The 17477-nt window shown below is 32.3% G+C and overlaps 1 protein-coding gene across 1 annotated transcript in view; it reads left to right on the top strand.

Moving 5' to 3' along the window:
- The window catches only part of spn-E (tudor domain containing 9 protein spindle E), a 191656-nt gene that overhangs the window by 159474 nt on the left and 14705 nt on the right, over window positions 1–17477 (top strand). Inside the window, exons 20-21 of the mRNA XM_089103288.1 lie at window positions 15679–15810; window positions 16567–16703. Of these exons, the coding sequence (XP_088959414.1) occupies window positions 15679–15810; window positions 16567–16703 (269 nt within the window). The remainder of the gene's footprint in view (window positions 1–15678; window positions 15811–16566; window positions 16704–17477) is intronic.

Below are 17477 nucleotides of genomic sequence, written 5' to 3'. Positions count from 1 at the left end.
GTTTGGTTCCAGGAAACAATTATAACTTTGAAGTGAGAGATGAAATAAAACTTTCGTTGATTAAATCAAAGAAATAACAAAACTAATTTTAAAATTTTGCAGGTATTTTTCTGGTTTAAATTAAAAAATTAATATTATTGGCCAGACACCATAAATATTTTTGCAGTTTACATAATAACCTTAGCAATTTTGAACTAAAAACTAAAATAAAATAAACAATTGAGTTTTTTCTACGGAAGTATAGCACAAAATACACGCACTTAAGAAGTTGAGCCAAAAAAAATTGACTCCAGGAGACAATTATAACTTTGAAGTGAGAGATGAAATAAAACTTTCGTTGATTAAATTGAATAAAAAACAAAACTAATTTTAAAATTTGCAGGTATTTTTTCTAGTTTTAATTAAAAAATTAATATTATTGCTCAGACACCATAAATATTTTTGCAGTTTACGTAGTCAATACCTGAAAATTTTAAAATTAGTTTCACTTATTACGTCATATAAGACGTAATAAAAGAATGCAATATTTACACACACATGTTTATTTATGGACAAGATAATATTATTTTATATAATACTTTTATATAATTATTTGTTTTATATAATTAATCATATCCATCACAAGTTACGAGCCTGAGAACATTTGCCTTATTTTAAAAAAAGGAAAATCACCCCCTAAAAGTCATAGAATCTTAATAAAAATCATACCATCAGATTCAGCGTAACAGAGAACCCTGATGTAGAGGTTTCAAGCTACTATCTACAAAAAAGTGGACTTTTGTATTTTTTGCCAGAATAAAGGTCACGGATGCGTGTTTATTTGTTTGCCTTTTTTTTACCAGGGATGATCGTTTTGACCCAGAGGTCCTAGAATTTTGCGAGAGGGCTCATTTGAACATAAATTAAAAGTTCTAGGGCCTTTCTTAATGAAAAAACAAAAAAAAATAAAGATAGAATCACTTTTTACAAAAAAACTGCATTTTTGATGTTTTTTTCATAATGCAGTCTTTTCAAAGATATTTGATTTTTTAAACTAATCACATACATTAAAAAACTATCATTCGAAGAACATACCATTGCATATATTGGACTTAGTTAGCTGCTCGATTCCTTGAAAAAAAAATCTTATTTGTTAACTGGAGGTAGAATAATTCCTGAAAATTTTGCTTCAGTTGAGTCGCTACGCCATTTTTTTACGCCATTAATTTTATTTCATCTCAGTTCAAAGTTTTTATTGTATCCTGGAACCAAACTTTTTTGGCTTAACCCCTAAAGTACGTATCTCTATATTGTTCTCCTATATTTCCAATGAAAAATATTTAATTTTTTCTTTTTAGTTTTTAGTTAAGAATCGCTAAAGTTATTATGTAAAATGCAAAAATATTTATGATGTCTTACGAATAATATTAATTTTTTCATTCAAACTAGAAATATACCTGGAAGTTTTAGAATTAGTTTAGTTTTTTGTCTCTTGGAACCATTTTTTTTTTTTTTTTTGGCTTAACCCGTAAAGTAAGTATCTCTATATTGTCGTCCTATCAATGGTTCTGCCTTTTTCTATAGCCCTATAGTAGAAAGTGTTATTTGTAATATTATAAAAAGTACTTAGATATAGGTATGTAAAATGCAGTAATTCTTTTAGAAGTTTTAACAAAAACATTGATTTGTGATTTGTAACTACAGTAATTCCTGTAAATTTAAGTAAAATAATTTTATTTCATCTCAGTTCAAAGTTATTATTGTATCCTGGAACCAAGCTTTTTTGGTTTAACCTGTAAAGTACGTAAAGTCTCTATATTGTTGTCCTATATTTCCAAAGAAAAAAAATTCAATTATTTTTATTTTAGTTTTCAGTTCAGAATCGCTAAAGTTATTATGTATTTATATTAAAGAGCGATCAGAGTTTCATCCGGGTTTTTCATTAAGCTACAATAATTATAAAAATTCTGCTTAAACGGCATCTTTTTTTTCTTTTTAACATAAAGGATTGATAAAGCTCATCAAACAGTTCGTTAAGAGCGACTCATCTCAATAGTAGCCGAAACTTTAAAAAATGGAATTTTAATATCAATAGATATGTCAAAAGAATTGGATTTTTATGCTGATTATAAATTTATAAGTTTCATCAAGTTTACTCATATCCATCAAAAGCTATCCATCATATCCACCAAAAGCCTGAGAAAAGTTGCCTTATTTTCATAAAAAGGGGAAAACATCCCCTAAAAGTCTTAGAATCTTAATGAAAATCTCACCATCAGATTCAGCGTATCAAAAAATCTGACTGTAGAGGTTTCAACCTCATATATGCAAAAATTTGGAGTTGTGTATTTTTTGCCAGAAGAAAGATCACGGATGTGTGTTTATTTGTTTGCTTTTTTTTACCAGGGGTGATCACTTACTACTCTTTTTTTAGGAATTACGGGTTTTTATATTTCTTAACATGGGACGTGATCGTCTCTTACTAGGTTGCTAGCTACCGCTGCAACCCTGATTATAAATTTGAATTTAGCATAAAAGTTCGATTCTTTTGACGTTTCTATTGGTATCAAAATTCCTTTTTTTTTAGAGTTTTGGATACTATTGTGATGGGTCGCTCTAATTTTAAAATTTTCAGGTATTTTTCTAGTTTAAATTAAAAGATTAAAATTAATGCTCAGATACCAGAAATATTTTTGCAGTTTATAATTTTAGTGATCGTGAATTGAAAACTAAAATAAAATAAAAACTGAATTTTTCAATTTTTACGTAACGTCACTCATTACATCATATATGGTTATTAGTACACAATCGGTGTTAGATATTACATTACGTCACTTGTTAATTCATGTATAGTTGTGATAGCTTAAAAAATCAAATATTCTTGAAAAGACGGCAGTATAAAGAAGCATCAAAAATGCAGTTTTTTTGTAAAAAATGACTATCTTTAAATTTTTTTTGTGATTTGATTAAGAAAGGCATTAGAACTTTTAATTTATGTTCAAATAAGCCCTCTCGCAAAATTCTAGGACTTCTGGGTCGCTACGATCACCCCTGGTAAAAAGAAAAAGGCAAACAAATTAACACGTATCCGTGATCTTTCTTCTGACAAAAATTACAAAATTCCACATTTTTTCAGATAAGAGCTTGAAACCTCTAAAGTAAGGTTCTCTGATACGCTGAATCTGATGGTCTGATTTTCATTAAGATTCTATAATTTTTACGGGGTGTTTTTCCCTTTTCCTGAAAATCTGGTAAATTTTCTCAGGCTCGTAACTTTTGATTGGTAAAAGTAAACATGATGAAACTTATGTATTTAAAACCAGCATTAAAATCCAATTCTTTTGATGTATCTACTGATATTAAAATTCTGTTTTTTATGGTTTCGGTTACTATTGAGACGTGTCGCTCTTACTATACAGTTCGTTACCTTGAACTGTTTGATGTGGAAAAGAAAAGAAAAAAGATGCTCTCTATGCAGAATATCCTGGCTGCAGCCAGGAGATTCTGCTTAAAAAATGATAATTTTCAAGAAAATGATGGTTTTTTCTTCTTTGAAAGAGTAAGAGACGAACCTCAAACAATCAAGTAGCTAACTAAGTCCAATGTATGCAATGGTTTGTTATTCCAATGATCGTCTTTTGATGTAATTTATTTAAAATCACATGTAACATCGTATGACGTCATATACACCACATACCTCTTTTTCTTTTCCCTGTAGCATCAGTTACTATGAGATTGACTTCGGCCCTTACTGTAATTACTATACAGGGGTTTCGGACAAGGCGGTTCTAATGGTGTACTTTTGAATTTGATCTGACTCCTTTTTTAGGAACTATGGGTTTTTATATTTCTTAACATTGGACGTGATCGTCTCTTACTAGGTTGCTAGCTACCGCTGCAACCCGGAAAAAAAGGGAGAAAGACGTTGGAAGATAATTCTTTAAAGTACTTTAGATATAAAGTACTGAGATATAAAGTAATGAAATAGGACGATAATTACTTATCTCAGACGGTTCGCCCTTTTTGTGAATGCGGAGAAAAAAACCAAATAAAAGATGCACTTGATGCAGAATATCGTGGTTTCAGCCACTTTTCTTGATTTTGAAGCCAATATATTTTCCTTGTTGTTCAAGCCAAGGAACGGTAAGTTTCCTATATTGGGTTTTCGGACAAGGTGGTTGTAATAGTGTACTTCTTGTTTTCATCTGACTTTATTTATAGGAGTTATGGGTTATTTTATTTTTTAGTATTGGACGTGATCGTCTCTTACTGGGTTGCTAGCTACCGCTGCAACCCGGATTGTACTACTACTGTTAATTAATATTTTAGTCGCTATGGCTAGTGTTTGTTCTTTATAGTTAAACCCCCCAAACATTACTGCATTTTACATAATAATGGATTCTTATATAAAATGGAACTATAGTCACAAACACCATTTATGATGAACTATATCGGTCCTTTATATAAACTCTTACTATACAGTTTGTTACCACGAACTGTTTGATTACTAACCTATACTATAGTTAAGTGGCCTATAAAATTTAGTATAGGCAAAAGGTCGTTCTTTATTATAAAAACCTAACAAAAAAGTAAAACTAATTTTAAAATTTTCAGGTATTTTTCTAGTTTAAATTAAAAGATTAAAGTTATTGCTCAGATGCCAGAAATATTTTTGCAGTTTATAACTTTAGAGATATAACTTTAGTTTAGAGTTTTACTAACTTTTGATAGATATGAGTAAACTTGATGAAACATGTATTTCAAATCAGCATAAAAATCTGATTCTTTTGATGCATCTGTTGATATTAAAATTCTGTTTTTTAGAGTTTCGGTTACTATTGGGACAAGTCGCTCTTACTGTATAGTTTGTTACCGCGAACTGTTTGATTTTAAATAAAATAATTGTAGGCTATATTCAAACCAGGAAAATACCTGGAAATTTTTAAATTAGTTTGGTTTTTCTATTGCTTCAAGTGACTTGTTGCTTAGTTTTATGGGGTAAAAATATAGAAATAATATTTCTTCTGAAAAAATACGAATCAATAGCGAAACTCTCAAAGATGTTGAAAATACTGTTGAAATTGGAGGAATTGAAGAAAAAGACCAAATAAATGGAGAGGACAATAGAAAAAGAAAATATGAAAACAGACTAGAAAGAAAATTTAGAAGCAGGTCTCCTATCCAAAGTGTTAGGAGGATTTATTTCAGAAAACCGTCTCCCATACATCATAAAAATCTCAAAGGGCCATCACTTTCTGAGGTCTTAAAATTTTAGCAAAATAAAAATCAACATAGTGAAAGCAAGTCAGTGAAGGCTAGTCTGCCTTAACAAAAGACGGGTCGTCAACTGAAACTGTAAAAAACGGATTTTTGATACTAATAGATACATCAAAAGAATCCGATTTTTATGCCGATGAAAAATGACGAGCCTGAAAAAGTTTGCCTTATTTCCAAAAATAGGGGAAAAAATCCCTTAGTCATATAATCTTAATGAAAATCACCCCATAAGATTCAGCGTATTAGAAAACCTTACTGTAGAGGTTTTAAGCTCCTATCTGCAAAAATGTGGAATTTGGTAGTTTTTTTTTTGTTTGAAGAAAGATCAAGGATGCGTGTTTGCTTTTGTTGTTTTTGTTTTTTTTTTTCTTTCCCATGGGTGATCATATTGAATCAGTTGTCCTAAAATGTCGGGAGAGGGCTCATTTGGACGAAAATTAAAAGCTCTTGTGCCTTTTTAATTAATTAAATTAAATTTAACAATTTAGCAATTGCACTAACATTTGGTTTCGATGCATTTTGGTTAACAATGGCATTTTAGATGACATTTGGTTACGAACATAACCATTGTTTTCAGAGGTATTCTATAGTATCTAGTGGTTATGATAGATGATTCTCACTTAGTTGAACCGAGTTCAATTCCCGGTATGGGAAAATTTTTATCTATGATGATTTCTTGAGGAAAATTCATCATCTATATAATGATTCCTTGTAATACTTCAGTTACTATAAGCTAACGTTCGTTCTTTAATGCATTTAATAAAACTATGACCATACGGATATTTTATATAATCACTTACTATGGGCTATAGTTAATTAGGGTATTTTCCTACAATATTCTGTGACTTTTAGGAGCTGTTTTCCTCTTTTACGAAAATAAGGCAAATTTTCTCAGGCTTGTAACTTTTGGAAGGTAAAACTAAACTTGAAGTTTATATATTTGAAGTCGGCATAAAAATAAAATTCTTTTGATGTTTCTATTTGTATCAAAATTACGTTTTTTAGAGTTTCGGTTACTATTGAGACGAGTCGCTCTTACTATACAATAAAATCAGCATAAAAATTTGATTCTTTTGATATATCTATTGATATCAAAATTCTGTTTTTTAGAGTTTCGGTTACTATTGAAACGAGTCGCTCTTACTGTACAATTAGTTACCATGAACTGTTTGATAAGGGTTTCGGACAACGTGGTTCTAATAGTGTACATTGTTTATTTTTATCTGACTCGTCTCTTAGGAATTATGGGCTACTTTGTTGTTTACTAAGGCGCTTGATCGTCTCTTACTAGGTTGCAAGGTACCGCTGCGACCCGGATGACGTCTTAATAGTGGGTCACAACTATAAATGGCATTATAGTAAAACTTTATGATGACTTCAGTTGCAACTGGGGTTCTTTCTATGCTATATGATTACAAACAGGAAAAAGCCTACGGCTTTTTCTTCTTTGAAATAGTAAGAGACGAATCTCAAACAATCAAGTAGCTAATTAAGTCCAATGTATGCAATGGTTTATTCTCAAATGATCGTCTTTTAATGTAAACAATATGAAAAGATAAGTGATAAAAGTGAAGACAAGTGATAAAAGTGATAAAAATGCAGTTTTTTTGTAGAAAATGATTTTTTTTTTAAAGGCACTAGAACTTTTAATTTCCGTTTGAAAGAGCCCTCTTGCAACATTCTAGAACCACTGGGTCGATACAACCACCCCTGGTAAAAAAAGGCAAACAAACACGCATCCGTGATCTTTCTTCTGACAAAAAACACAAAATTCTACGTTTTTGCAGATAGGAGCTTGAAACCTTTACAGTAAGGTACTCTGATGCACTGAATCTGATGGTGTGATTTTCATTAAGATTCTATGACTTTTAGGGATTTGTTTTTCCGATTTCGAAAATAGGGCAAATTTTATCAGGCTCATAACTTTTGATGGGTAACTAAACTTGGTATTACTAAACTAAACTAAACTAAACTATTGGTATTAAAAATTCCGACAGAGTTTCGGTTACTATTGAGCCGAGTCGCTCTTACTATACAGTTCGTTACCACGAACTGTTTGAAAAAGATTAAAATTATTGCTCAGATACCGGAAATATGTTTGCAGTTTATAACTTTAGCGATTGTGAACTGAAAACTAAAATAAAACAAAAATTGATTTTCTCAGTTTTACGTAACGTCACTCATTACACCATATATGGTTATTAGTACTCAATCGGTGTTAGATATTATGTCACGTAACTTATTACTACATATCTGGTTGTGATTGCTTAAATATCAAATATCTTTGGAAAGACTGTAGTATGAAAAGACATAAAAAATTCAGTTTTTTTTTAAATGATTCTATCTTTAAGTTTTTTTTTGATTTTTGATTAAGAAAGGCACTAGAGCTTTAATTTCTGTTCAAATAAGCACTTTCGCAAAATTCTAGGATCTCTGGGTCGATACAATCACCCCTGATAAAAAAGCCAAACAAATAAACACGCATCCATGATCGTTCCTCTGGCACAAAAATACAAGATTCCACATTTTTGCAGATGGGAGCCGGAAACCTTTACAGTAAGGTTTTCGGATACGCTGAATTTGATGGTGTAATTTTCATTAAGATTCTATGACTTTTAAGGGGTGTTTCCCCCTTTTTTTGAAAATAAGGCAAATTTTCTGAATCTCTTAACTTTTGATGGATATGAGTAAACTTGATGGAACTTATGTATTTAAAATCAGCATAAAAATTCAATTCTTTTAATGTATCTATTGGTATTAAAATTCCGACAGAGTTTCGGTTACTATTGAGACGAGTCGCTCTTACTATACAGTTCGTTACCACGAACTGTTCGAATTTAACTCTATTATGTTTCTTTAAAATCAGCCACCGAAGAACTCTTAACGATGTTTCATTTCCAAGATATCTGTGGAAAAGAAAAAAGATAAAAAAAGATGCCATTTCGGCAGAATGCTGTAGTAGCTGCAACTTTTCTTGATTTTACCTTTTGTTTTTACTTGATGTACTTTTTGTTTTGATCTTACTCTTTTTTTAGGAGTTCTGGGTTTTTATATTTCTTAACATGGGACGTGATCGTCTCTTACTAGGTGGCTAGCTACCGCGGCAACCCGGATTATATATTTAAAATTAGTATAAAAGTTAAATAGATTCTTTTGACGCTTCTATTGGTATCGAAATTCCGTTTTTAGAGTTTCGATTAGTATTGAGCCGGGTTGCTCTTACTGTACAGTTCGTTACCACGAACTGTTTGACTCTTTTAAAAACTATGTTGTTTTTAATCACAAAAGGCACTAAATTTAGCAATTTCCTTGAAAATGAGTCATTGAACAACTCTTTATGATGTACCAATGTTCCGCTAGCTGCGGAGAAAAAAAGGAAAGAAAAAGATGCCCTTGGTGCAGAATATTCTGGTTGCAGGAACTTTTTTGATTTTAAATCCAATATATTTCCCTTGTTGCTCAAGCCAAGGAACGGTAAGTTTCCTATATAGGGGTTTCGGACCAGGCGATTCTAATAGTATACCTCTTGTTTTGATCTGACTCTATTCTTGGGAGTTATTGGTTATTATATTTCTTAGTATTAGACGTGATCGTCTCTTACTAGGTTGCTCGCTACCGCTGTAACCCGGATTAGATTACAGCTTCGGCTGCAACCATGATACTATAACCACTCCACGCACCCATACACCCCTTTCAGTTAGTATACGTTAGAGTTCATCCTTTATTGTAATAACCGAAACTCTAACAAACGGAATTTTGATACCGATAGATACATAAAAAAAATAATTTTTATGCTGATTTTAAATATATAAGTCTTATCAAGTTGAATTTTACCCATAAAAAGTTACGAGCCTGAGAAAATTTGACTTATTTTCGAAAAAAGGGAAAATACCCCCTAAAAGTCATAGTATTTAAATGAAAATCACATCATCAGATTCAGCTTATCAGAGAATCTTACTTTAGAGTTTTCAAGCTCCTATCTTTAAAAATGTGGAATTCGTGTTATTTTTTGCCAGAAGAAAGATCACGAATGCGTTTTTCTTTGTTTTTTAAGGGTTATCGTATTGACCCATTGAACCTAGAAGTTCGCGAAAGGGCTCATTCGAACTGAAATTAAAAGTTGTAGTGCCCTTTTTAATTAAAAAACAATAAAATTTTAAAAAAGAATCACTTTATACATAAAGCTGCATTTTTGATGTCTTTTCATACTGCATCTTTTCAAAGATATTTGATTTTTGAAGCAAGTCCGATTTCTAACACCTTTTGTCTACTAATTACCATATGTGACGTGGCATAATATCTACCATCGATTGTGTACTAATAACCATATATGACGTAATGAGTGACGTGCCGTATAAATTGAAAAAAAAATTTTATTTTATTTTAGTTTTCAGTTCAGAACCACTAAAATTACAAACTGCAAAAATATTTATGGTATGTGAGTAATAATTTTAATTTTTTAATTTAACTTACAAAAATACCTTAAAATTTTTAAATTAGTTTTATTTTTTGTTAGGTTTTTGGTACTCGATACGTGACTTAAACACGAACTGTATGATAATATTTATTTCCATAAGATAATTATTAAAGAAACTTAAGGAGAAGGAAAGATATGAAATCCGGGTTGGAGCGGTAGCTAACCCATAACTCCTAAAAAAAAGACAGATCAAAAGAAATAGTGTACCGTTAGAATCGCCTTGTCCAAAACCCCTATATAGGAAACTTTCTGTCCCTGGGCTTGAACAGGAAGGGAAATATGTTTGCTTGAAAATCAAGAAAAGTGGTAGCTACTACAGCATTCTGCCTAAACGGCATCTTTTTTTTCTCAGATAGTTTGGCAATAGAGCATATTAGAAAGTTGTTCAATGGCTCATTTTAAAGGAAATTAATGGGGTTAAAAACCTTTTGTAATTAAAACAAATTATTTTTATAATAGATTAAGTTTTTCTACGAAAAACTTCATATTTCATGTTAAAGATTTATCAATGACGTCATAATCGTAGGTTGTAGCCAGGTCGTCTCTTACTACTCCAATTAAGAAAAAGCCATAGGCTTTTTCTGTTTGTAATTACATATCAAACAAAGAATATCTATATTAGAAAACAACCATCTTAAGTTCATCACATTTTTTGTCTTTCTGTTAATTAATACTATTTAAAAATTGACTCCTGGAAATCCGGCATGGCGCAGTGGATATCGTATTGGTATTACACATTTGTCAAGTGAAAGTCTGAACAAAACTATCTATGTATAACTACTTGACTAACACTATTTATGAAGAACTATATCGACCCTTTATGTAAACTAGCTGAGAAGAAAAAAAGGAAAGAAAAAAACATGCCTTATGTGGTAAATATCGTGGTTTCAGCCACTTTTCTTGATTTTCAAGGCAATATATTTTCCCTGTTGTTCATGCCAAGTGATGGTAAGTTTTCTATATAGAGGTTTGGGACAAGTCTGTTCTAATACTTTACTTCTTGTTTTGATGTGACTCTATTATTAGGAGCTATGGGTTACTTTAGTTTTTACTATAGGATGTGGTCGTCTCTTACTAGGTTGCTAGATACCGCTGCAACCCAAATTATTATGAACTATATTAATCCTTTATGTAATATAACATAACATAAACCTCATTAATCAGATATTTTAATATATCCTACATGGTCTAGTGGTTGGGATAGCAGGCTCTCACTCAGTTGGCTCGAGTTCTAATTCTGGTATGCAAAATTTTTACTTATGATGATTGCTTAAGGAATATAGTTAAAACAGTCAAATATATAGTAATTCATTTTATTACTTCAGTTACTATGGGCTACGGTTCATTCCTTATGTAAAATAAAATAAAAACAAGTTTTTTAAACTGAAAGTAAGGCGCGACATTAAAACTTAAACCGCACAGAAATTCTTCTGTATATGAAAGGGGCTGTCCCCTCCTCAACGCCTCGCTCTATACGCTAAAGTTTTTTATTGTTTTAAAAAATAGAGTTGTGAGACAGAGTCTAACTTTAGCGTAAATAGCGAGGCGTTGAGGATGGGACAGCCCCTTTCATATACGGAATAATTTCTGTTCTGTTTAAGTTTTAATGTTACTCCTTACTATCAGTTTAAAAAACTTGTTTTTTTATTTAATTTCTGATCGTTTTTTAGTTAATGCAGCTTTTATTTTGGCTCACCGTCACTGAAAAAGTAAAAAAAAAAAAATTGCATAAAAATTTTACTTTTCTTTTGCTAAATGGCTGTCTCTAAATTTGGTACTGACGTATTTTACAAATTAACTTACGTAACGAACTTCTATATTCGTATATTCTTCTTCTGGCAAAAAATGCAAAGTTGCAGATTTTTGCAGATATGGGCTTGAAACCTATGTAATAGGGTTTTCTGATAAGCTGAATCTGACGGTGTGATTTTCATTAAAATTCTTTCACTTTTAGGGGATGTTTCCCCCCTCTTTAAAAAATCAGGTAAATTTTCTCAGGCTCGTAGCCTTTGATGAGTAATACTAAACTTAATAAAATATATATATTTAGAATCAGCATTATAAGACCATTCTTTTGATACATTTATTGACATCAAAATTCCGTTTTTAAAAGTTTCGATTAGGCTACTATTGAGCCGTATCGATTGTTTTTTTTATTGTTTTGTTTCATGACGTATATGTTATTACGTATATGAGGGGGTTTCCCCTTAGTCAATACCACGCTCTTTACGTTAAACGTTAAAAAAATTTTTAATTCACACACCCCTGAATCACAAATGCCGTTTAATTATAATAGATATCTCTTTGTAAAGAACTAAAAAAAAACTGTAGCGTAAAGAGCGAGGTATTGACTTGGTGGAGAGCCCCCTCATATACGTAATTATTTCTGTTTATTTTAAGTTTTAATGTTGCTTCTTACTTTCAGTTGAAAAAACTTTTTTTTTTTAAATTTAATTTTTGATCGTTTTTTAAATAATGCTTGGAAATCCGGCCCCCCGTCCTAGAACTGTCCCGTACCCCAAAGACAAATCCTCCACGGAAAGATTCTCCCGAGTAACCCCCTCCTCCAGCCCCCCCCCACCAGAAAAAATCATTCCTGAAAATGTCTGTATATTTCCCAATAACCAATACAATATGTAAGCAATGGGCAAAGTTCATAACTTGCAGCCCTTCCCCTGGGAACTCTGGGGGATTAAGTCATCCTAAAAGACATATTTATTATATTTTCGACTATGCTGAAGAAAATGGCTATCTCAAAATTTTAATCGGGTGACTTCGGGAAAAAAATGAGCGTGGGAGTGGGCCAAGTTGCCCTCCATTTTTTTGGTCACTTAAAAAGGGCATTAGAACTTTTAATTTCCGTTCCAATGAGCCCTCCTACGATATTCTAGGACCACTGGGTCGATATGATCACCCCTGGGGAAAAGACAAAAAACAACAAAAAAAAACAAATAAACACGCATCCGTGATCTTTCTTCTGGCAAAAAAGTGAAAATTCCACATTTTTGTAGATAGGAGCTTGAAACCTCTACAGGAGGGTTCTCTGACACGCTGAATCTGATGGTGTGATTTTTATTGAGGCTCTATAACTTTCAGAAGGTGTAATCCTCTTTTTTCGAGGTTCAGCCAATTTTTCTAAGGCGAATGACTTTTGATGGTTTGGACTATCCTTGATTAAATTTATATATTTTAGATAAGAATTAACATCCGACTCTTATCATGTATCTATTGGTATCAAAAGTCCTTTTTTTAGAGTTTCGGTTACCGTTGAGCCGGGTCGCTCCTTACTTACAGTTCGTTACCACGAACTGTTCGATTGAGTTCGAACCTCCCTTTTCGAACTCAACAAGCTATTTCCAGAGACAAGCTATTTTCCAAGCTTGTCCCTGGCTGCGTACCCTGTATTGCTAAGCCAATCTGAGTAAACTTTTTTTTTCTTTTTTTTTTTGACTAGTTTCGAATTAACAACCAATCGAAACAACTACTTTTTAAAATATTGTTGTTTCAATTGAGGTCTACTGTCCCTGTTTAAATACCCTGTGAGTTACAAGTCTAACAAAAAAAAGAAAAACTTGTTGGTCCATTTTCGGGTGCAAAAACAGTCAAAATAAGTTTCAAATTTGTTCTCTCCATGCGGGTCCACCTGGTCTAGAAATTTATGAATGTCATTTTTAGGCCAATTGGATTCGAACTCAACAAGCTATTTCTAGAGACAAGCTATTTTCCAAGCTTGTCCCTGGCTGCGTACCCTGTATTGCTAAGCCAATCTGAGTAAAACTTTTTTTTTTTTTTTTTTTTTTTTTTTTTTTTTTTTTTTGACTAGTTTCGAATTAACAAACAATCAAAACAACTACTTTTTAAAATATTGTTGTTTCAATTGAGGTCTACTGACCCTGTTTAAATACCCTGTGAGTTACAAGTCTAACAAAAAAAGAAAAACTTTTTGGTCCATTTTCGGGTGTCAAAAACAGTCAAAATAAGTTTCAAATTTGTTCTCTCCATGCGGGTCCACCTGGTCTAGCAATTTATGAATGTCATTTTTAGGCCAATTGGAGGGATGAAATTCAAGACCCTGTTTTTGTGTGTCCTCAATCTTTTAGTTGTTTTTTTTTTTAATTATAGGCGGCGCAATAGCCATATGATAAGTCTCAATATCAGGCATATAGGCAAATATAGGCAAAACCCGTCCTCAATATCATCTTAAGTGCAAGGTGAAGCAAAAGATATTTACAAAAACTCAAAGGTTCAGAAAAAAACTTCCAATCTTGTGCAGTACCGCGTGGTTAACGTTCTTTCAATTATCACATCCCGTTTGACGTTCTTACCATAAACATATCCCGTTTAAAGTTCTTTGAATAAGCACATCCCGGTCTCATGAGAGGCATACAAGATCAACAACAAAAAAGCTGCGACGATACCTCAGGAAGGATACCCCGCTGTAGAGACCGTCAACTGAGGACCCTGGTCTACAGCATCCTAGAGGTTGTCGTTGGAGCCTTTTGTGCCAGCCCGCATAAGCTTTAATAAGTCTGCAGAAACTTCTTTATATAATAATAATATTTTCTTAAACCACATTATATACAAAAAAGACACTAGTGAAAAAAGAGAGAATACACAAAAATTATTGTTTAGTTTGACTTATAGTCTACGAAAATTCAAGAAGTGTTTAATCTCATACAATAGAGATTTTAAATAATTTACAATTTCCGTATCAACAATGTTGAAGTCTAATTTTGAATTTATGTGAAGTATTGTCAATAAACCATCAACAGGCAACCCGGTAAAAAAAAAAAAAAAAAACTGCGAAAACTTCAGTTTCGCTAAAAATTTCAAAAAAAAAGAACTTTGCGTTCCAGTAATGGACAGAACGTCGATAGAGTGCTGGTGATGGGATTGCATGCCGGTAACAGGTATTTTTCTCTTCTTTTTTTCTTTTATTTTTGGCTCGTTATGTTTTATCAAATCTTGAGGATATTTTTATGTTATACCCATCCTCAACAAGATGGTGTTGTTTGTCGAAATTTTCCGGCACTTCGTGACACTTATCACGCTCAATGCACATTAGGCTATGTGCTCGATCACAGAACCTGTCAAAACGTGAGCTTAACTGTATTAGCTTTGCCAACGCTTCAAAATATAATGTGTTGAAATTTTTGACTTCTTAAATCTACCATATTACAACAAAATATGCTGAATTGGGCTATTGAGTGAATTTTCTAACAGTAATTTAGTTACTAATGAAATAGGTGAGTTTCAAATAATTGTCCTTTTTTTATTATGAAGGGTATCGGTTTCAACTTTTGTTGTCTTTGCAGCATTTTGGCAAGCTAGTAAAAAAGAGACTTCGGCCCATAGTAACCAAGAGTTTAAAATATGTTTTTAATAGAAAAAAAAACTGTTCAGTGAAAAAAAATCGTCATGTTTGGCTGATTCAGTAATGGTAATTATTACTTCGATTAGTCTTAACTTTAAAATGTTATTTTGAAATAAATTTTTGAGAATTTTGAAAATAGCCTGAAACCCCTTGAAAATTGCGCATTTTCTTTGAAATATTTTAGTTATCTAGCCAAACTTTTTTTTCGATTTTTCTCAATGCATTCCAGGGTATTTATAGTCGGCTCATTTTGTAAACACTTTATTTGACGGCATATTTGGATATATCTAGTTTTTATCCTTTTTCGTTTTTCTTATTATATATATAACCTTTTTGCTTTTATTATAGTCTTGACTAGTATGATTAGTTCATCAGTTGGTTTCTTCGTCTACATATTCAAATGTTTATTCATGCTTTTTTTTAGATTTAAATCAATTATTTTGTCAAAAGATTTCGTTCATCAGCTTTTCTGGTTTGTTTCTTTTAAGTGTAAACTGAGTCGACGCTCTGAGTTAAGGCAGCAGTGACTTCAATTTACGAAAATCACTAAGCAGCTATTTGATTATTTCAGGAAAATAACATTTGCCGAGAGCAGTCGCATAAGCTGAGTAAAGAAGAATGCCTTCAGTATGAGATAAAGCAGAGACGTAATGCATCTTCAGTGTTTATGCCTCTAACGGATATTGGAACTTGTACTAACAAGGTAAGAACCTTCCTTAGTACTACATTTATAGATTAGATTGAATTTTAGCTCAATAATAAGACCTGTGAGACAAATTGTTGATCTTCTGGTATTTTGACTTAAATAAACTTTGTAACAGAAAAAAAAATGTAGTATTTAATCGCAGAACAAAGTTTGAAAACATATATTTGATTTAAAAGCGATAAAAATCGGAATAAGTCATTTGAATTTGAATCGGTACAGATTTTAATGATATTCCATACATATCATATACAAATGCACAATATACAACGCTTTTCATAGACTGTGAAAGTCTATCGAGAATGTGCCTGAACACAGTGCTACCCCTTCCCCCCACCTCCCAAGACTGGTCCAAAGGAATGCCTCTCACTGGTGATAAAATGTCCCAAAACGTACTTTAATCGTTTTTCGAACACATGGAGAATCCAGAACTGTGTCCGCTTCTGGAGAGCTTTTTACCGCTTTTCTTTGGAACTGCTTCGCAATACATGCTTTCTCTCTCTCTCTCTCTCTCTCTCTCTCTCTCTCTCTCTCTCTCTCTCTTTCTCTCTCTGTCTCTCTTTCTTTCTCTCTCTCTCTCTCTCTCTCTCTATCTCTCTCTCTCTCTCTATCTCTCTCTCTCTCTCTCTCTCTCTCTCTCTCTCTCTTTCTCTCTCTCTCTCTCTTTCTCTCTCTCTCTCTTCTCGCTCTTCTCTCTTTCACTTCTCTTGCCATCTCTCTCTTCACTTCTCTTGTTAATTGTGTTTGTTTTCAAAGGTTTTCCTCAAAGGCCCTCGATCACCAGTTGACGTAAAACTATATAGCTTGTCGACGAGTGGGTCTAAGAACATCCAAGTTGATCCAGAATCAGTCAATTCAGTTCTGTTTCAGCAGCCCGGGTACAAGTCAGAAAGGTAAGAGGTCATTTTTTCAAAAACCATGGGATTCAAATAATAATGGTATCTCATTTATTGAAAAAGATTTGTCTAAGAAAAGAGAAATATTATTATAGAATAGAATAGCTGAAAACGAAGTAAAATTGACACTGCAGTGTCGTAGTGTATCGCGTAAAATAGAAAATACAACCCATTGAAGTTTCATTTAACCAATAATCATCACTCAACCATTACCTTGACTATCTGTGTTTAACATTCTAGAAGAAGCGACTATAAAAGCCATGGTGAAATGGCCTACGTTCGACTTCCATGTTTTGCACTTTTACCCTCTGAAAGCATTCTAAAGAAAGGCACTAATAGAAGGGAAGGTTATAGTTCAATTCAAAATCTAGCTAACTGTAGCCATAAGATAATAACTCCTTAATCTTGGTTGTAAAACTTTTAAAGTTTGTACATGGCTTAGTAATGAGGTGTAAAAAAGCATGAGCAGATAGATCCATTGACCGTAAGTTCAAAGACGTGTATTTTGTCTCAAAACAGTGGAGGCATAAAAACTGGTAAAATTTCTGTATCCTTATTTATAATCTCTTTAAGTTTTAATTTTAGAAAGTCTGAAGAAGAGTCTAATTCTTCTAAATCTAAGTTCTTAATCCTTAGTTCTAATCTTTTGATTATCCTTACCATTAGCAAAGTGGATTTGACTGTCTTCAGGCAGCCCACACAATATTATATGCTTCCAGGTCCACTCGAATCAACCTTTCGTCGTAAAATATTGGCTGTTATTTCCTTTAA

This window comes from Artemia sp. Qi Xiang Cuo, chromosome 2 (assembly GCF_049724085.1).
Source record: "Artemia sp. Qi Xiang Cuo chromosome 2, ASM4972408v1, whole genome shotgun sequence".
Classification (NCBI taxonomy): domain Eukaryota; kingdom Metazoa; phylum Arthropoda; class Branchiopoda; order Anostraca; family Artemiidae; genus Artemia; species Artemia sp. Qi Xiang Cuo.
Note: the sequence above shows the minus strand (reverse complement) of the source record. Positions and strands in the feature narration are given on the sequence as shown.